The 21,323-nt window shown below is 34.0% G+C and overlaps 4 protein-coding genes across 5 annotated transcripts; 1 reads left to right on the forward strand and 3 right to left on the reverse strand.

The window, feature by feature from the left end:
- The first annotated feature begins 2,187 nt into the window (after positions 1 to 2,187).
- On the forward strand, positions 2,188 to 5,980 carry LOC110630780 (dihydroceramide fatty acyl 2-hydroxylase FAH1). Of its 2 annotated transcripts, XM_021778357.2 has the most exons (8): positions 2,188 to 2,403; positions 3,222 to 3,460; positions 3,919 to 3,989; positions 4,127 to 4,219; positions 4,374 to 4,570; positions 4,726 to 4,831; positions 5,333 to 5,479; positions 5,626 to 5,980. In XM_021778357.2, the coding sequence occupies exons 3-8, from the start codon at positions 3,939 to 3,941 to the stop codon at positions 5,743 to 5,745; spliced, it is 714 nt and encodes a 237-aa protein (XP_021634049.1). In that variant the 5' UTR covers positions 2,188 to 2,403; positions 3,222 to 3,460; positions 3,919 to 3,938; the 3' UTR covers positions 5,746 to 5,980. The 2 variants fall into 2 exon arrangements, with proteins under 2 accessions (XP_021634049.1, XP_021634048.1); XM_021778356.2 differs by lacking the exon at positions 3,222 to 3,460.
- A 1,433-nt stretch (positions 5,981 to 7,413) lies between these two features.
- Positions 7,414 to 9,953, reverse strand: LOC110600502 (berberine bridge enzyme-like 22; the record flags this gene model as incomplete). The annotated part of the gene is given in 5 exon segments (XM_043950687.1): positions 7,414 to 8,133; positions 8,135 to 8,255; positions 9,152 to 9,481; positions 9,484 to 9,829; positions 9,831 to 9,953. Coding segments are annotated over 5 exon segments (1,020 nt in total), but the record flags the coding sequence as incomplete, so codon positions are not given.
- A 1,544-nt stretch (positions 9,954 to 11,497) lies between these two features.
- On the reverse strand, positions 11,498 to 13,516 carry LOC110631071 (berberine bridge enzyme-like 22). Its single transcript, XM_021778781.2, has one exon. The coding sequence runs from the start codon at positions 13,499 to 13,501 to the stop codon at positions 11,915 to 11,917; it is 1,587 nt and encodes a 528-aa protein (XP_021634473.1). The 5' UTR covers positions 13,502 to 13,516; the 3' UTR covers positions 11,498 to 11,914.
- A 1,734-nt stretch (positions 13,517 to 15,250) lies between these two features.
- Positions 15,251 to 17,287, reverse strand: LOC110631022 (berberine bridge enzyme-like 13). Its single transcript, XM_021778720.2, has one exon. It carries the CDS (start codon positions 17,088 to 17,090, stop codon positions 15,450 to 15,452), a length of 1,641 nt encoding a protein of 546 aa, XP_021634412.1. The 5' UTR covers positions 17,091 to 17,287; the 3' UTR covers positions 15,251 to 15,449.
- Between the last annotated feature and the right edge of the window lie 4,036 nt (positions 17,288 to 21,323).

A 21,323-nucleotide genomic window follows, 5' to 3' on the forward strand; every position in this document is an offset into this window, starting at 1 on the left:
AATGTTACATTTAAAAAGTTTAATTTAATAAATTAAACTACACAAAATCTAAAATCTAAACCTGTGAAAAAGCGAGTTAAATATTTTACATTAAAATACAAAGTTTGGCCAACGAGGGATCATAATTTTCACAAATTTCACAATTTTCATAGTGTTATTTCGCAAGAAGTTACATATTTTACATTAAAATACAAAAGGCTATTATTTATTCAATTAAAAAATAATATATTATCAAAATAATAATAGTAATAAATTTCAATAATTCTTTAATATTCAAATAAAAAGAAGAAATTTAATAATGAAAAATTGGTTAGCTTTATAGGATTGAATGGTTGAGAATAGAGTTGTTTGAGCTCTGCTTTTGATACGTTTTTAGTTTTTCACTACGAATTAGAAATATAACCAAACTTTCAATTCTTTAATTTTTTAAAATTATATTTAAAATTAAATTTAGGTAGAATTTTTAATATAATTTTAAGTAATTTGAGAGTGTACAGATCAATTTCGATTTTTATTTTAATTTTTTTAAAAATTTTAATTATAGTTTTAATTTTAATTAAAATCTACGATGTTAATAATAGGTTTGCAATATTTTTATATTTATTTTAAAATAGTAAATAATTAATATTAAAAATACATATGAAATTAATATATAAATACATATTATATTACTAAAATGCAATTCATTCATATAACTAAAAGCTATACTATAAACAATACAATTATAGTTAAAATAATAAATACGTATACATATAAACAGACGTATAACTTATATTTTAAAATAAATTATAATTAATTAATTAAATTATTTAAATTATATCGTTAAAAATATTAAATAAGTAATTAGAATATACAATTATTTTATAATATTTATTAGTAATTATTTAATAATTAAAAATATAAAGTTATATTTAAATTATATGAATAATTTAATTTATAAAATAGATAGATAATATTAAATATAAAAATCATAAATAGTATAATCTATATATATATATATAGAGAGAGATGTAATGTATTAAGTTAAATATTAAATAATTCACAAATAATTATTATATATATTTATTTATTTTAATAATTTATAAATTTATAAAATTTAAATTTATATTTATTTTAATAGAATTATATACTTTTGATAATATATTTTATAAAATTATATTAAGTGAGCGGTGAGAATAATATAGAATAATACAGTGCCACGTGATAAAAATTTAATAAACTAATATGCAGTTTCACATAAAAGAGAAGATGCAGATGATTATAGTGTTCGAAATTAAGGAAGAAAAAATTCAGGTATTTTAAGTCGGCCTTTAATTGGCTCATATTCTCTTAATTACAACATAAGACTCCATAAGAAAGTTATGAAATAATTTAGTATGTCCATTTGACATCTACATTTACGATATTTCTAACCAATTAGCCGGTGAGATCTCTTGCCTTAAGTAGCCACATGAATTTTTAAAAAAATATTATAATTTCATTTTCTTATCATATAAAAAAATATTATTATCCCATTTTTAAAAAGATATTATAACCCATGCACATCCCTAGTTGGGATATTAAATTCTAAAATTTATTATTATTATTATTTTTAACCCAACGTGGGAAGGATTTGAAAGAAATGATTGAAATGTGTTGAGGGACTAAAATATGGTAAAGCTCGTTTGACACAATGGGCTAATCTCTTCTCTATCTGTGTGCCGCTGACTGTTCCTTTGTTGCTTAGCCGTCTAATTTTCCTTCCCTTAATTTATTTCCGTACATATTGTTTATTATTTAATTGCAATAAAAAAAAAAGTTGAATAATGATTTTCTTAAATAAGAAAGTTTTTTTTTTTTTCAAATTATTGCTTTTTTTTTTCTTTGATTCAATTGATAATACTCCAAATATCAGAAATTATAAAAAGTGTTTCTTCAAAAATATTTTCCGACAGTCTCAATCTCAGACCAATCTCCAGCGTCCATTATCATCTGGAGAACCACTGAGACCAAAACATATTGTTTAAGCGGAATACACCCATTCTAGGCCAACCCTTTTAGCTTGCTGAGCTGGATACTCATAGTGCCAGGTTGGCAACCGTTAGAATCCAATGCGAGGGTGATTCTTGATCCTCTCAAATAACATCAACGGTCAAGATTTTCCCGTCCCGTATAAGCCATTTATATTCTTATTATTCCATTTCCATATGAGTTTGATATTTCCAGTCCACTCTCCACTGCCACCACCACTTCTTTCTCCCACAATAGCGAAGAAGAGCCCAAATTGAGAAAACAACAAAAGCACAGCAGCTCCGCTGTGGTCGTGGTGGTTTTGTTTTTCTATAATTATCCGACAAGGACCCATCAACGTTTCTGCGAGAAGGGAAGCTTCTCGTGGCTGGATCTCACTCGCATTTGCCCTGGGTTAGCCTCTTTCGTGAGCTTTTGCTTCGTTTCTATATTTTTCTGGTTTTCTGTTCGTTTTAAAGATCTGGGCTTTCTTTTTATTGTATTTGGATTCTTTAGATTTTCTTTCGAGAATTGGGTGGGGTTTTTCTAGTTGCATTATGTGTTTTTTTAATATAATTTTCTTTTTATGGTTGGCTGTTGAGGAAAGCCTGCGATTTGTTTTGAATCTCATAAAATTGAATAAATGATGAATTCAGGTTGACGGATTTGTGGGTTGGAGCTGATTTTTGTCCGCTGCATTGTAGTTTTTTCTTTTTACTTGTTCGTGCTCACATTTTCTGTTCGCTTGCTCAGAAAATTCGGGAAATGGGAATGGAATTATCATTTTTAGATTTGTCACCATTGTTGTAATGATTTACAGTAAAAGTTTAATTTTGCTCGAGCAAATTGAGTTTTCTGTAAAATGTGCAAATTGCATTGAGGGGCAGTTTTTTTATGGCCACCCAGATATGTGTAAACTCTTTTTTTTTTCTTGTTTTAAGAAATCATATTCCATAAGTTCGAGCAAAGTCTTGAATGCAAGTTTCGTTGTGCAGGTGCAGTATTGAGTTTTCTTATATATTATTTTGGTAGAAATCTTGATCTTGTGGGCTGGAATTAATTGTCATGTGGGACCTGTTCTTTTATTTATGATTTGCCCTCCTGGTAGGTTAAATGATGAAAATTCCAAGTCCATACGTAGTTGTTGATAGTGATTGGAAACTTAGTCATTAAGCATAAGTACATTATGGTCCATATATCCCTATACAGTTAAAGATCGATTTTCCCTGCAGGAAAAAAAAGGGTTTCATGAACGAAATTCATAGTGAATGTCTTGTTGACATTGCTAAGCTTAGAGCGGCAACCTCTAAAACAAAAACAATTCACTGAAGGCCTTTCTTTGGTGAATTACAATACATGAACACCAAAGTTAGGTGACTCTTTTTAAGGTCATATTTGCCTTTTTTTGGTCCATCCATAGAGAACGGAGAGAAAGGGCCTGTCTTTGCTTCATTGTTCATTGGAAACTTTGGTATGTTTTCTCTTAAATATAAAGATGGAGGAAATCATACATGTTTTCCCATTCATAAAAATTGCTCAACAACAAAATGCTTTTGATATTCAGGAATTGACTTGTAATTTGAACTATGATCATGCATCCAATCTTTGAATCTTTCTTCCTCTTTATTGATTCATTAATTAATATACTTGTAGAACATGCAGTGTTTTCCCCCCTCCCCTGCCCCCCCTTCCTTGTCATATTTATTAATTATATCACTTGTCATTAGCAAGTTGTATGTGTAATTTCACATGCCAGAGGCAGGAAAATAGTGTCTGGAAAAGACAGTTACTAAGAATTAAAAGTAAAAACTGCAATCATAAGCTTTTTAGTGCTAAAGACTGAACAAATGCTTCCATTTTGTGTTCTCTAAACTGCTATGTGTATGATTATTTATTCTGTCCCTTTCTTTTGGCTGCATGTATCTCCAGTTACATAACAAAGTGCCAGGATGGTTGCACAGGGGTTCACTGTTGATCTCAATAAGCCTCTTGTCTTCCAGGTAAAGTTGCATTGCCTCTCTCTCTATATATGCACATATATATTATAGTTCAAAACCCAAATTATGAAATTTAATTTTGAAGGTATGGGCATTTGAATTATTTTGTATTGGTGATTGATCTTGAGATTCTGTCACAGGTTGGACATCTGGGAGAAGCTTATGAGGAATGGGTTCACCAGCCTATTGTAAGCAAGGAAGGCCCTCGATTTTTTGAGAGTGATTTTTGGGAGGTATGACTACGTTTCCTACCAGCTTTGCATATCATGTATCAACTGCGCATGCATAATTGTAGTATCTTACGTAGGCATGTTAAACAAAGTCCATTGCAGATATATGGTTGAGTTGGATGAATTGTTGAGATTTTGACTCTTTTGCTTGGAACAGTTCTTGACTCGTACAGTCTGGTGGGCAATTCCAGTTATTTGGCTGCCAGTTATATGTTGGTGCATCTCAATGTCTGTGCGAATGGGCCACACACCTTCTGAGATAGCCTTAATGGTGGGTTTTGGCATTTTCATCTGGACATTGCTGGAATACAGTTTACACCGCTTTGTTTTCCACATCAAAACAAAGAGTTATTGGTTAGTTTTCTCTTTCTTTCTTGAACACTTACTCATGCATGTCTTATGTCCACAGACGTCCTTTCACAAATCATTACTCCTTTTTCCCAAATTTTATTGGACTGCTTTATTATCTATGCTAGGATCATGTTATGATATTATTGTACTTGCTTTAGGTGGAACACCATCCACTATCTTATTCATGGCTGTCATCATAAGCACCCTATGGATGGTTTGCGGCTCGTTTTTCCTCCAGCTGCTACAGCTGTTCTCTGTTTGCCAGTATGTATACTCTGCCTATTCCTTGCCTTCCTACTATTATAGTTCATGAAGATTTTAATTTTTCCTTTGTGTGTTATTCTTGCCTAGAGCTTGTTCTTGTAAACCGATACACAGATGAATGGATTTTTCACAAAAATGGATCCCATATGTAGCATCTCTTGATATGTGCTTGGGTCTATGTGGACTGAACCTAGACCAGTCATTTACAAAGTCTAAAATTATGTAGATTCATTGACCAGTTGTTTACAAAGTATAAAATTATGTGGATTCATTTATTAGTTGAATTATAGACCAGTCCTTTACAAAGTCTAAAATTATGTAGACGTACATACTGTTGCAAAACTACCTTTTTGTATAGGCATAAGCCAACAACCTTAGTAATTTCTTTATCTGCGATTCTGTAGGCAACTATTTGTTTTTCTTTATTATAATGCAGTGGGGAGTGCTCACTGCTCACCATCTCCTTATATACCACTTTTAACTGCAAATGTGTTTTGCCAGTTCTGGAACTTGGTCCAACTTGTAGCCACTCCCTCAACTGCTCCTGCTTTGTTTGGAGGTGGTTTATTGGGTTATGTTATGTATGACTGCACTCATTATTACTTGCATCATGGTCAGCCTTCAAGTGGAGTGCCTAAATATCTCAAGGTAAGAAGATACCTTAAAGGGCAGATGATTACATGAGGATTTTTGGTCTTTCCTGTGTGGTTGTTTCTTCAGGGGTTATCTATTTTTCATTAGTCAGAATGAGATCAACATTTACTAAACTCCAACTAATTGCTTGTATGACACAGAAATACCACTTGAACCATCACTTCAGGATCCAGAACTTGGGCTTTGGAATTACTTCGTCTCTATGGGACAAGTTGTTTGGAACATACCCAGCAGGGAAAGTGGTTGAAAAGAGTAGATAGGTTAATTTGGAGGTGCATTGCAGCATTACGAGGATCATGGTGGGTTTCCAAGTATCATCCCAAACATTATGTCTTCTCCAATCAATTGATTTATAGTAAATGTTAATCTGGGGTTTTAGCATGTTGGTGGATATTATGAATTTTGTGGTGTCATTTTCCTCTTGAGAAATCCTCGTGTAAAATTTAGTTTGGCAGTTATTGTTGTTGGTGAAGAGAAAAAGTTCCATTGCGTCTATATTTGGCTTGTGGGTTCCTTCTATTTCCTTGATTTTCAGTAGGAGTTGTATTAAATATTTAGATCAAAACTTGTATTTCTATTTAGATCAAAATTTTAAATATTTAGAAATTAGAACAGTGTAGATAAATATGCAAGTTAACTAATACATCCGAAAATGGTTTCTAGTGAAATTTCGATCTTTCTTCTGCGAAGATAATTAATTAAATAAAATTAAAAACCCTTCAAAAATTTCTTTCTCGCATCTGCTTGATTTTGTCTTTGACTTTTTGGACTTTTCCTTTTTTAAGAATTAAGAATTAAATTTTTCTGAAAATTGCCGAAATGTGAAATGCTCGCTTGGACAACTTTTATTCTATTGGATTAAAAGTAGTAGAAAATAAGGTTTAAAGTGGTTGTTGAAACTCTTGGATAAGAAAATATTTCTTTCCTTTTATTTTATTTTATTTTATTTTATTTTATTTGCTAGTGACGCATCATTTGTCTCTATTATTCAAGTCCGTACGATTATTTAATTCTCTGTCTCTATTATTCAAGTCCGTACGCGCATACGGACAGAGCTGCGATATGATTTGACCTGCCTTTTTTTCTCTTATTACGTCATTGGGTTAGATTTTCTTCAGCTGAGCCTGCATGTGAGGTCTATTTGGCCTACTTCTCTTGACCGGACTGAAAAGTGCAACGTAGAGCTGGTTCATCTTGAAAAGAGTTTGATAGGCCTTGGATTTGTGTTCTTACCTAAGGCTCGGTCTTGCCCCTAGTAGGAGGCCTGGCAATTATCAAATATATTTCACCCTAGCATTGAACGGTCAACCACAAAAAAAGTTTGCCTCGAGGTCCGGCGGTTATCAAATATATTTCGGTCAACAAAAAAAAATTTGAATCTTTTTATATATTTGAATCTGAAACTTGAAAAATACCTGTAAACATTAAAAATTCTTTATAAACGGGAATATTCCTGTAAAAATATTTAACTTTATAAATCTATACTTGCATATATGTAACACTAATAATAAATTGCTAAGTTATATATTAAAAAGTTAAAATCAATATGCTGGAAAGATGATAAGATTTATTTATTTATTTATATATTCAAAAATTTAAATTGCAATAAGAGATATGCTTATATATTTTATTAAAAGATTATATCAATTTCTATTAGAAAAATTTACAATTGCTGAAAGAGTAAAATAAAATTATGCCAAAATAATAATGATTTTTGCTGTAAAATAGTAGTGATGGATTAGTACATAAATTCTGATAATTATGGTTATATTCACTGACAAAACGTAGGTGTCAATCTATTCTTAATGGATGCTGAATCTGTTACATATTTTCAAGAACTGTTACATATTCTTGTTTTAGGGAGAAGGCTGCTTGTGCAGGTTTCAGATTAATGCTACTGAATTTCTCTGTTTACTTGGGTGAAGACTCGATGTTTCTGGATGGGGATTTACGCCTTTGCTTAGATTCATGTGCTGGCCAAATAAATTCAGGTATATTCATTTGGTTCATGATTCTGGGCAGTGGTCTTGCTAGAATTTCACAAGTCATTGTTACTTTTATGCAGCTTTTCGATTTCATAATATTAGTGATTGGGTTCTATAGGGCATAGGGTCAGTCTCTTCTGGGCCTGCACTGTCAGTGGTGGTGATGCACTGTTGCTTTTGCTGTTCTCTTGGTCAGCCTGGGAGGTATGTTTGCCATGATCATTTTTGTATTTGTTATAATGCTTACAAAGGTTTTGACAGAATTTTTCAAAAGATGATTGTCTCTCTAAGTCAAAAGTATTTAAGATTCTTCCAAGTTCCATCCCAAAAAAGTGGAGATTTATGAAACATGGTGATTTGGATCAAACCACTTGTCATTGTTTGTCAAAATTTCCTGATATGACATATATGGGGCAGATCTCATTGTTATCCTAGACCTTACATCATTATCATTGAGATTTTTGAACTTTTGCCTTGTTATATGTTTGTAATGAGTTTGTATTTTCATTACACCTGTTCATGCAGGAGGGGATACTCTGTCATTTCTGAAGAAATTGTCTGGATCAATTTTGCTTTTTTACTTGGACCAACCTCTTGAAATTGTCTTTAAAGTACTTCACACCCCAAACACTTGCCTCTAAGTAAGCTTGTTTTAACATCTTTGTTTCTCCCCAAGTCGAGGTCTCTATAGTTAAAATAGGCTGATCTTTGAGACTTGGAAGCAAATGGCGTCATGTACCTGTAAAACATCCTGATCCAGTGCATATGCTTGTTTGATTCTCGGGCTTTTTGTCAATTCAGGGGTAGGAATATTTTTATTTACGGATTTGGGGTTAGAATAAAAATATTTGAGGATTTAGAATTGGGGTGACAGGTGGCGACCGAAAAACTTGCTTGGAAAGATTAAATAATATTAATAATATTAAATAATATTAATTATAAATTTATTTAACTATTATTAAATATATATACAAAAAAGATTGAATTAAATAATTAATAAAAAATAGATTAATTAATTAATTAATTAATATAAATATTTAAAATTATAAAAATTAAATTTATTTTTATTGAACTGTCACTCATATATAATCACACAATAAATTAATACAATAATACTGTAATTAAATAGTATCAATAATTTTTTAATTACATAATAATGTTGTTTTATAACTCTACAAATTACTATAATCAGTTATAAATAATTATCATATTTTATAAAAATATTTTTAATATATAAGAATACTATAAAAGTTAATAACAAATGAACTATATATAAAAATATTTAAACGCATAAAATATTTAAAATTATTATATTATTTTGCTATTAGATATTATATAAAAATATTAAATTATTTATAATTTATTAAAAAGAAATAAATAAATAAATTAATTTAATTATATGATAAATTAATTATCAGTATAATTTTATTTTATTTAAATATTAATATATATTTTATATATTAATATTTAATATATTTTATTATTAATATTTAAATTAAAAATATTACTGACTCTATATAATTTATAATTTCAGTATTATAAAATTAATATTATTATGTAATTATATACATTATCATAAAATTAATATTATTCTGTAATTATGTATAGCTGGACAATAGAAATCTAATAAAAATAAATTTAATTTTTATAATTTTAAATATTTATATTAATTTATTTTTTTATTCAATCCAAGTCATTTGTGTGCAATCTGCAGCTTTCAATCCCAATTCAGGGAAATTCTGGTTTATCAATGGCATTAGCCTGTCGATTCCTCCAAGAAACAGTGAATGAAAGGAAACTTGGACCGTCTTTGGATTTGTACTTGTGCCCCCACCAACATTTTGAATGATGATTCTGAGAAAGAGATCTTCATGGAGCTTGTCTGCAATGTATTGCCACTTATGGACAAGTTCGATAGCACCTTGTTCTAATGTTCTTGAAACAGTGAAAATTGTCACAACTGGGGGAACTTTAACAAGCTTGATCTTCCAGGAAAGAATGACTCCAAACCTGCTCCGCCACCTCCTCTAATAGCCCAAAACAAGTCTTCTCCTATAGCTTTTCTATCAAGAATTGTTCCATTAACATCTACCAAGAAAGCATCAATGACGTTATCGGCTGCAAGCCCATATTTCCTCAGCAAGGTACCAACACCCCCTCCACTGAAATGCCCACCAACTCCAACAGTAGGGCATATTCCTGATAGGAACCCATGAACTCTACTTTCCTTGCCAATAGCACAGTAAAGCTCACCAAGTGTCGCACCAGACTGAACCCATGCTGATTCATCTGCAATATCAACCTCTACAGCTCGGAAATTCCTGAGATTAATGATAATGAATGGGGGAAGTCTGACATAGATAAGCTAAGCCTTCATAGTTATGGCCACCGCTTCTGACTCGAACTTGTAAACCCTTCTTTTTGCTGCAAAGAACAGCTGCTTGGATTTCTGACTCATGGAATGGTGTGAGAACGAGATCTGCTTATTTGAAATTGTGGAGTTTACCCATCTCATATTTTGTTGAGATGATTGCAAAGTATGTGAATATAAAGAGGATTGAGGAGTGAAGATGATTTCAAAAGATTTGGTATAGGGGTTGAATTGGGTTGACATGCAATTGACAAAGTTTCATGGATTGGACTTGAATTTGCACATGAAACAATTAAAAGCCAAGATAGAAATCCTTCAACAATGAACCTCATTTCGATCTTATGTTTGATTAGTTTTGGTCGCCAAAGAGAGAATTTTTCATTAGAGAGATCTTGTGAAGACGACTTCAGCAGGAGTGCATATGGGACAAGAAGGCGAAGATTTCAATAAGGAAAGAGGAAAAATCATACACGTTATCAGTTATCAGAGCGCGCTGTAGTTATGTCGTTTTACTTGGGTTTGACAATCAAGTTTGAAAGTTGTCAACTTAGTTGTCAACTTCTCCTTTACATGCATTAAAATCTAAAATGAGTAACCAGACTTCATTAATCCTGAAATTGAATTGTCAGCTAATTCATTATTCTGAAATTGATTTCATTTTTAGCTAACTCATTACTCCCATTTTTTAGGATAATTTTGGAGTGCTGATCCTTTTCTTTACTGTCTCGACAGCCTGTTGGTGGTGATTCGCGGGACCTATGCTAGTCCCGGAAGGCATGAGTGACGGAGTGAGTTCGCCGAACAGTCTACTGCCTCCAGCCTCTGCCGCCATTAAAGGATTTTGCTGCTCCTTTTCATGGATTTTGTTGCTCATCGACGGTAGGATCCTGTTGCAGCTTGGCGTCCCTTTCGAGCTTCTAGAACAGTGTCCTTTGTCCCTGGTTGTTCGCGTTGTTGATCAGCTTCTCTCTTCTTCCCAGCGTTACTTGGCCGGTGGAGCGGCGGGGGACGACTCCGTTTGATGTTCTAAGGTTTTACTTCAGCAAGGTTCTCTGCTTTGGGCCTTATCTTAGTCTGGGCCTTGTTGTTAGTTTGGACCCTTTCTTTTTATCCATGGCCTGTCTTCTATATAAAATCTGTTGAAGTTTTTGGGCTGGGCCTTAGGCCTTTTGTTGAATCAATGAATTTGATTTTTGACGAAAAGAAAAACTATTTTTTTAGATAGAAAATGGGAGAAGCTTAAATAAAGTTAATTAATTTATGAAATGAACGTGTTCTGTGCAAGCCCAAAAATTATATTGCATAGATTTAGGAAAAAAAATGAAACCTGGGAAATTGCAAATTCCAATGCTTTTTTAATTTACCTCGTTCACTTTTCTGTAGCTTTATTTGATTTGCATGGGAATGGGAGAATGAGCATGCATTTTAGCTTTCATACTGAGAGACTAAAAGCTGAGTTGTTCTGTAGCTTTATTTGTTTTGATTCTTACCATGGTTTTGACAGAATTTCGAAACATTGATAGTCTCTGCTTGATCAAAATCTCTCAGAAGTATTTAAGGTTCTCCCCTCCCAGATCTCAGTGGAATCTTCATCTATCTTAGATTTTGCATTATTACAATTGAAATTTATGAACTTTTTGCCTGTTGTGTTTTTGAGTTTGACTTCATTCTTTTATCAACTATCTTTTCCAGTTCCACTTGCTGCCATTACTTCTTTACTAGGACTTGTGTCTCTCAACAGTGAAGATGTTATCCAGAGTGATTTGAGCTTCCAGAAGTTGTAAGTCGATCTGTTTTTCTGATCTTATAAAAATTTGGGTTTTCTTCATTAAGCTAGGAGCAACAGGCCTTGTCGTTCAGCTTGTTACAGTCTGCTGCTGTAGTTACGTGGTGAATGTGAAGTTACTCTGACTGGGGTGGGGTGTTCACAAAAGCAAGTAGTTATTTTACATTTTGAGTTACACATCCAGCACAATATGTTGGGTCTACTATTTGGTGTGCCTGATAATTATACAGGGACCTTACAGGAGAAAAGTTTCACTCCAACGTACGAGTTTTGTATTTCCATTGCACCTATTCATGGATGGAGGGAATACTCTGTTCATTTCTGAAGAAATTGCCAGGATCAATTTTGCTTTTCACTTGGACCAACCTCTTGAAATTGCCTTTGAAGTACTTCATACCCCAAACACATGCCTCTAAGTAGCTTGTGTTGACATCCTTGTTTCTCCCCAAGTCGAGGTCTCTATAGTTAAAATAGGCTGATCTTGGAGACTTGGAAGCATATGGCGTCATGTACCTGTAAAGCATCCTGATCCAGTGTACATGCTTGTTTGCTTCCCTAACTCCATTCACTCTCCACTTCACCATGTATTGCATGTTGTACAAGTTGCCCTTCCTATGAGGAAATGGAGTTTCTGATTCTAAAATATCATTCATTCTTCCACCATAAGGATCCATTATCAAGTACACTAGCTCTTCCTCCAAGAATCTCTGCCATATACCTCTCAATCCATCTTCAGGTATAGGTTCCGTTATGTAGTCTGATTTTGCCTTGAAAATGGCTTCATACAGTTGAGTCTTGTTGAGTAAGACCTCCAGGGGGCTTCCTCTGGGAAATCCTGCTGTGTAGAGGGTAGATTCAATCCAAGTCATTTGTGTGCAATCTGCAGCTTTCAATCCCAATTCAGGGAAATTTTGGTTCATCAATGGTATTAACCTGTCGATTCCTCCAAGAAACAGTGAATTAAAGGAAGCTTGGATTGTCTTTGGATTTGTTCTTGTGCCCGCACCAACATTTTGAACGATGATTCTGATAAAGAGATCTTCATGTAGCTTGTCTGCAATGTATTGCCATCTATGGACAAGTTCTGTAGCACCTTGTTCTATAGTTTTAGAAACAGTGAAAACAGTCACAATTGGAGGAACTTTAACAAGCTTGATCTTCCAGGAAAGAATGACTCCAAAACTTGCTCCACCACCTCCTCTAATAGCCCAAAACAAGTCTTCTCCCATGGCTTTTCTATCGAGAATTCTTCCATTAACATCTATCAAGAAAGCATCAACGACGTTATCAGCTGCGAGCCCATATTTCCTCAGCAAGGTACCAAAACCCCCTCCACTGAAGTGGCCACCAATACCAACAGTAGGGCATATTCCTGCTGGGAACCCATGAACTCTACTCTTCCTGCCAATAGCATAGTAAAGCTCACCAAGTGTTGCACCAGACTGAACCCATGCTGATTCATCTGCGATATCAATCTCTACAGCTCGGAAATTCCTGAGATCAATGATAATGAATGGAGTCTGACACAGATATGATAAGCCTTCATAGTCATGGCCACCGCTTCTGACTCGAACTTGTACACCCTGCTTTTTGCTGCAAAGAACAGCTGCTTGGATTTCCGACTCATGGAATGGTGCGATGATGAGAAGAGGATTATTTGAAGTTGTGGAGTTTACCCATCTCAAATTTTGCGGAGATGATTGCAAAAGATCAGAATATAGAGGGGATTCAGCAGTGAAGATGATTTCAAAAGATTTGGTGTAGGGATTGAATGAGGGTGACATGCAATTGACAAAGTTTTCATGGACTGGACTAGAATTTGCACATGAAATAATTATAAGCAAAGATAAAAATGCTTTAACAGCGAACCTCATTTCGATCTTTTTATCTCTGTTTGGATTTAGGCTTAGGAAACAGGTTTGATATGTATATATATTTGAGTAGTTTTTGTCTTGATGAGAAAGAATTTTCCATCAAAAAGATCTTGTGACGACGGCTTCTTGCTTAGTAGGAGTTTGTAAGGGAACAAGAAGGCGAAGATTTCAATAAGGGAAGGAGGAAGGAAGTTGAACGTTTGTCAGTTACAAGGGCACGTTGTCCTTTTGTTTCGGTTCGCAATCGAGCGTGAAAGTTGTCAACTTTTCCTTTACATGCATTAAAATGTAAAATAAGCCACGAGGCTTTACTGGATGAGAAAAGCATTGATTTCAAAGAGTTGGCGAGTAAAAGTAATTCTAACCACACAGCTTTGCTACTTGCTCCTCACCTTTGATAATCGCTTGAAAGTTTACAATAAGACCTACTTTTTATTATTAATCTCATTTCTATATTAAAAAAAAGTCTAATTAAAGATTCTTTTATTTAATAGCTAAGATTAATGATTATAATGTTTCGATATAAAAAAATAGAGTTTTACGATGTGTTTAAACTTGATTAGGGAAGATCACCCCTTCCCTTTTATCTCTTTTCCTTTGTCTGTTAGTGACATATAATCGTATTTCTGTTACAGTTACAGTTTCACCTGTCTCTGTCATTCAGGCCGTACGTACGAACGAGTCAGAACACTTTTCCACACCAGACAATAATTTCTCTTGGCACACATGCTAGTAAAATTGCGAACGAGTCAGAACACTTTTCCACACCAGACGGTAATTTCTCTCGGCATACATGCTAGTAGGGTTGCGAAGTGACTAAGTCGACTATTCTACCTCACGTCATATTATAGGGCTAGATGGCTAGGTTGTCTCCTGTTGGACCCGTGCTCGTGACTGATCCGGCCTGCTCCACATTGCAAGGCCAGGACTCGCGAAGTTAAACCGATCTATTTGCGTATGGGCTAATGGGTTTTGGGTCTGCATTTTTCTTTAGGGTCCGGCCTTGTCCAGAATGTGAGAAATCCGATAGGAGTCAACTATAAATTTTTTCTGAAATAAGTTAAAAGAAAAATGAATAATCTACAATGTTAACTCCATTTATTATTTTCACAAACATTTCTGTAACTAGATAGATAGAGAGATGAACTATTTTAGATCTTGCTGTTTTGTTTGCTCTCCTCTCCATAAAGTTGAGTTGTTTTTGGTTGATTCCCTACTTTTGAGCAAGAGCAGTGATGCCACTATCTCTAAAATAAATAAGACTGAAGTGGTTGGTATCTTTTACCAACGTTTCTCAATTATTAGTAGAAAATAAAATTAGTTGTCTATAATACTTGAATTTCAGAGTTATTGGCTAATATATTTTATGATGGTTAGAAATTTGTTTTTAACTGGTGGTTTTTGGCAATGGCTAAGTGATAATGTTTCGACTTGTCATGTCTGAGCGAGACTTTTCCCTATTTTCAGACTTGTCATGTTTGGGCGAGACTCTTCCCTATCTTACTCGATGATCCGATCAATAAAGCATGGACTAAATCATTGCCCAATTATTAATAATAAACCAATAAAACTTGATTAAAAGGTCTTTTTTCAGTTGGCCATGTATGAGTGATGACCAAAAAAAAGTTTTCTTGTCCTTTTAATTCCAGTATAAAGATTTCTCTTTATATTCCATTAAATGGAGTAATGGGTGTTTATTTTTATTGTTTTCAATTACTTATGTTAATAATTGTAGTAACAAAATCACCAGAGAAAATAGAAAAATCATAACATTAGCTTTTAAAACAAAACAGAGCAAGAGAAGGCAAGTATTTTGTTGAACAAAATCCTTGCAATTAAAACTAATTTCAACAACATTAAAATAACAATATTTTTCTGTAAAAATTTTATTTCTCTTGGCAATCAAATCTGGGAACACACGCTGCTCCAATAAAGCTAATCATAGTCTCTAGACCCTTACTCCTTCTCCTCCTCTTGCTCTTCTTTTCCACATGGAAACCGGAAGAGGTGGGATGCTCTGTTCGTGTCTGAAAAAGTTATCAGGATCTACTTTGGTCTTCACTTCCACCAATCTGTTGAAATTGTCATTAAAGTACTTGTTTCCCCAAGCAGTAGCTTCAATAAAGCTAGTGTTCATCTTCTTGTTCTTCCCCAAATCAAGGTCCCTGTAATTCACATATGCACTTCTTGGAAACATGGAAACATATGGTGCCATGTAATTGTAAAGCTTCCTGATCCATTTCATATGCTTTGCTGCACTCTTCTCTCCATCTTGCCAGATTGACAAGTACTGGATCATGAATGAATTCCCTTTTCTGTGAGGGAAAGGAATTTCATACTCTGAAATTTTGCTCATCATTCCACCATATGGATTCCATATCATCAATGGAATATCTTCATTCAATAACCTTTTCCAGAGACCCTTGAGCCCTGTTTCAGGAATTGGTTCTTTGACAAAATCTGACTTGGCTTTGAAGTAGTTCTTGAACAAAGATTTCCCCTGGAGTAAAATCTCTGGAGGTGTTGTGCTTGGGTACCCAGCGATGTATAGCACTGATTTGATCCAGCTTGTTTCTATGCAATCTTTTCTTGTTAAACCCAATTCGGGGAAGCTTTTCTCCATTACATGGAGGAGTCTGTTGGCATCTCCAAGAAACAGGGCATTGTAGGAAGTTGTTATAGTTCTTGTCGTGCTGTTTCCAACTGTCGCAGGTTGTATGATGACTCTGATGAACAGATCTTCATCGAGCTTATCTGCAACTTGCTGCCACCGGTAGAGAATTTCAGTGGCATTTTGTTCCAAGGTCTTGGTAACTGTAAAAACTGTCACAGTTGCTGGTACAGGAACCAGTTTTAGTTTCCAGGAAACAATGATTCCAAAGCTAGCTCCTCCTCCTCCTCTAATAGCCCAGAACAGATCTTCTCCCATAGCTTGTCGGTTTAAAACTCTGCCATTGACATCAATTATACGAGCATCAATTACATTATCAGCACCAAGACCATATTTTCTCATCATGGAACCATAAGCACCTCCTGTAATGTGACCACCAACGCCTAAACTTGAGCAAAGACCAGCTGGGAATCCATGAATTTTGCTTTTTTCAGCGATTCTGTAATAAGCTTCACCAATCGTGGCACCAGCCTGAACCCATGCGCTGTTATCTTCAATATCAACAGTAACAGAACGAAGCTTTGAAAGGTCTACTATAATGAAAGGTGTTTCAATTTCAGAAGTATAAGAGAGACCCTCGTAGTCATGGCCTCCACTACGGACTCTGAGGTGAATTCCAAGCTGTTTTGAGCAGATAACAGCAGCCTGGATGTGGGTTTCATGCAAAGGTGTGAAGATAAATTCAGGTTTCGGCACAGAAGGCAACAAGTACCTGAGATTTTGAGCAGAAGACTGTAAAATGGAAGAGAAAGAAGAGTTGTCAGGAGTGAAAAATGCAGTGGAATAAGGAATAACAGTCTCAGTATTGACATTGAGACATTGGAGAAAACTATCTCGAATTAGAAGAGAAAGTGAAAAGGAAGGTGAGAGCACAAGGATAACAAGTATGGAGAAAATGGAAGAAATTGAAGGAACCATCTTTGAGTTTGCAGGCTCTTTGTGGCCTTGGCTTGTGTTGAAGAAGGAGGAGGAATCACAGACTTCTCTTATAGAGGGGCTAAGATCAGTTAATGACAGTGTAATTTGGGTTTGAGCTAATCCTAACGTCACGTTAAGGCAGCTTAGAAGTTCATTTTTGGATCATGTCTTATTTTCAACTCTCAGGGTCTTCATGAAAAGAAAATTTTGAAGTTTTAATCGTTGTGTGAAATTCTTAAATAGACTCCTCCTCTTATGAATGCAAAATATAAATTTTATCTGTATCTTTATTTTACGACGAGACTCACTCATTTATATTTTAAATTCATAAAAAATAAAATTCACTCCGACATATAAAATTTTCAGACGAAACTCCGACATATAATTTTACCTAAAATTGGGTTCAAGTTCACCAAGAATACTCCTCTAATGATTGGAACCTTAGCTATTTTTGTAGGTATTATGTTTCCCTCAAATTCAAAATGCTTATTTCCAGAAAAAAACCCGACAAGAATTTTTAAATCTATATCATATAGCTCAATCTCGATTGCCATTTCCATAAGAAAAATACACACATAGCAAATTGAATTAATAATTTTAATTGCCAAATGTTAATCTCACATTAAGAAAAAATTATTAAGAATTTCAATTTTAACAACTTATTTTTCTCTAAAAGTTTCAAATGAAATTCGAAAAAGGCTGAACTCAATGTAATTTTTCTTTAAGCTTTAATAACATTTTTTAACTTAATTTTTCATATAATCTTAAAGCAATAATAATCATTTAGACATTAAATTTTGAATACAAAATAATAAATAGAATTATAATTAATAATATTTAAAAATTTTAGCATTATATATAAAATATGTCATAAAATTTAGAAAATGGGAGAGAAAAAGATTTTCCTTCTTGGCTTCCACGCATTAACTCAACAAACTCCACACACCAAGCAAGTTGTTTGCATCCATTAACTGATGCTTCACATCCTTTGCCAACTTCATATTGAATTCTAAGTTAAATAAGAAGGCTAATCCTGCCTACGTTTTGAACTTCTAACTCACGATTTATTTATTTTTTTTTTATCTTTTTATATATGAAAAATATATATATATATTCTGATATCCAGAAAATAAAATTTACCGTGACTACGTAAACTTGATCGGAAAAAAAGACGTTTCTTCCCTTTTATCTCTTCTTTTTTTGTCTGTTAGTGACGTCTGACCGCTTTTTTATTATTGTGCCACTTGTCTCTGTCATTCAAATCTGTACATACTAATGTATTAGAGTCCCTCTCCACGGCAAACGGCCTTTTAATTCCTTCCGGCACGCATACTAACAGTACTGCGAAGTGACTGCACTTACTTTTCTCTTTATGTCGCATTATTAGACTAGGCTTCTCGTGGATAGACCCGCGCATGTAGTCGGTTCGATCCGTCTCTCATTATAGGGCTGGCCACGCGACGTTGGACCGACCTGCTTGCGTGTGACTTGATGGATTTTGGATCCGTAATCTTCTTCTTAACTTATTCCTCGGCTAGAAAAATTTGGCGGTCATCAAAATATTTAATTAATAAATAAATAATAAATAAATTAAAATTATAATAGATTTCATATTTAATTATATTATATTTATAAAGTGTTTATACATTAAATTTATAAAATAAATATATATAAATATGAAAAGATAGAATAGAAGTGTCACCTAAAAGAGCCACATCAATCACTAAAAGAATCAAAAAGTGAAAAATCACAAGCAATATCCCTGTTATAACATGACATGGTCAAGAAGTCAATGTTTCACGGGCCTAATTTTGATCGCGTGGAAAATTTTTTATATCATTCAATACAATTCTGACATGTAATTTAAAATTTAAATAAAAAATTATTTATAATTTAATAAAATTTATATATTAATTTAAAATAATAATAATATTAAAATGATAGAGAAATGGATCTTTCACGGGCCTGCCCATCATCATTGCTAATTTGTATCTTAAAGAAATATAGATAATTAATAATCCAGAATGGATAATGGCTTCAAGATGGAAGCAACTTTAGTTTAAAGATTGAAAAGAAAAGAAAAGAAAAGAAAAAGCAGGCTAAGTAGGTGTTTGTTTGAATTGAAAATGAGTAATGTGGAACCATCATGCTTCCTTGTTTACAGAGTACCTTTATTGACAAAGCCCATAATTCACATGGACATGGCTTTATATTTATTACATTGTATCAGCTTTTTCATACTTTAGTTAAGGATTAATTAATGAAATTGCATTCCTCCAACCGAATAGAGTCCACCTTGATAAGTTTAGATTTAATTAGAAAATGAATTTAAAAGTTTGAGTTCGAGATCGAGCTCGACTTAAACTCTATTTATAAACTCGAATTCGATTCATAAAATAAATATTAAACTCGAGATCAGTTCGAGCTCGATAATAAGATCATTTATCACGTTAACAAGCCAATTCAAACTCTATTCAAAAAACTCAAATTTGAGCTTATTTAGGTTTAAATTTTAGCTTGATTATATTATAAATAAGCTCAATATAATTCAAATTTATTTAAATTATAAATAAATTTAAATTATAAAATTATTAAGAAATTTTTAAATTAAATTTTTTTATTTAATTGAAATCTCTCAAACTCCAAAATTAATGAAAAGGAATGTAAAAGGGTTGTCTTTTTACAGAGAAGTCACGATTCTCCGTATGCTTTCAACTTTCGATGTGAGATTAGTGTTATAAAATAAGTTTGTTCGCGAGTCTACTCACGAGCTTGATCACGAGTTTAAACGAACCGAATATTGCTAAATTTAAGCTTGACTCATTTATTAAACGAGTATAAAAAGTACTTACAAATAGTTTAGTTCGTTTACATCCTATTGATTATATAACGGGAATGATATAAGATTTCTCTTAATAATTTATTTAAAATATTTTTTAAATGATCATATTTTTTATATACATATTAATATTAAATGATTTAATAACGAGTAAAGATATATATTTATATATATATATATGATGATCGCTGGATTTCTTCACCCCGATCTAAAAGGCCAGACCCATAAAAACAGTCCATGATCCGAAGGCTTCAATATTCCCTTCGAGAGTCAGGTCCAGCCCGCTCAGTCACAGGGCCGGACTCCGCCTAGACTCCTCAATCAAGCCGGCCCAAACCTCTCGGCCCAGTAATCAGGCCCTCACCAGGCTCAACTTCAGCCCTACCATTCAACCCAGCCCGGAAAGGGGAAAATGACCAAGATGCCCCGCTGGTAGGTCCTTCCGCATGCGTATCAGAGGAGAATTAATGGCCGTTACGCATGGAGCAGGCGCCTGACACATCCGTACATACGGAGCTAGGCAGCAGAAGACAGCTAGCATTGTGGCAGAGAGACAGAATGTAATACCCGGCTCGAGTCCGGCCTCGGAAATCCTGTCGTCTGGTGGAATCTCGGGTGTTGGAACCCTCGAGAAGGGTAAGACCTATGTTTTCATTAGTGGTTTACGAGTTTTGAATGGTTTAAAGTGTTAAAGAAATGCATTTTGGAAAGAAAAGCAATAAGGGAGAAATGCAAAGGTTCAGCCGCCGAACATTGCATGGTTTCGGATTCACGTTCGGCTGCCGAAGGTGGTCTGGCCAGCCACCTATTTAAGGGCCAAAGGTCGGTGGAAGGAGGATATTTCTCCTCCACTTGCAGCCAGAGGTGAGTTCCAGCCTCTCCCAAGTTGACTTTCATGTTTTTCATGTTTTTCACCAAATCTTTCAAGGGTTTTAAGAGTTTTGGTGTGTTTTGAAGGTTTTGAGCAAAAATAGCAAGTTTGGAAGTTTGGAGCTTTGGAAGAGGTTTTCTTCATATCTCCACGTTAGGATCACTCATCCTCAAGTTCTTAAGGAGGTAAGGGTGGATCCTAAATTTCTTTGATGAGTTTTGAAGGTTTTATGGAAGTTTCATGGGTAGTATGCATGATTAGGTTTAGATGAGGTTTTTGGTGGTCTTTGGTGTTCAAGCATGTGTAAGTGTGATATGCTATGTTTATTTGGGGTGTTAGGATAGTTTGAGACCCCTTTGTGCCTATTTATATGTATGTGTATGTGCTAGTTGGGAGTAGTTGATATGCATGTTGTAGGTTTTTGGGCAAAGTTTGCATGAAACAGAGCAGGGTTCTGCCCATCGGGCAAAACCAGGTTCGGCCGCTGAACCCCTTGTGGAGGCAGTTTCGGCTGCCAAAGCTT

The sequence above is a fragment of the Manihot esculenta genome, chromosome 14 (genome assembly GCF_001659605.2).
Source record: "Manihot esculenta cultivar AM560-2 chromosome 14, M.esculenta_v8, whole genome shotgun sequence".
NCBI lineage: Eukaryota > Viridiplantae > Streptophyta > Magnoliopsida > Malpighiales > Euphorbiaceae > Manihot > Manihot esculenta.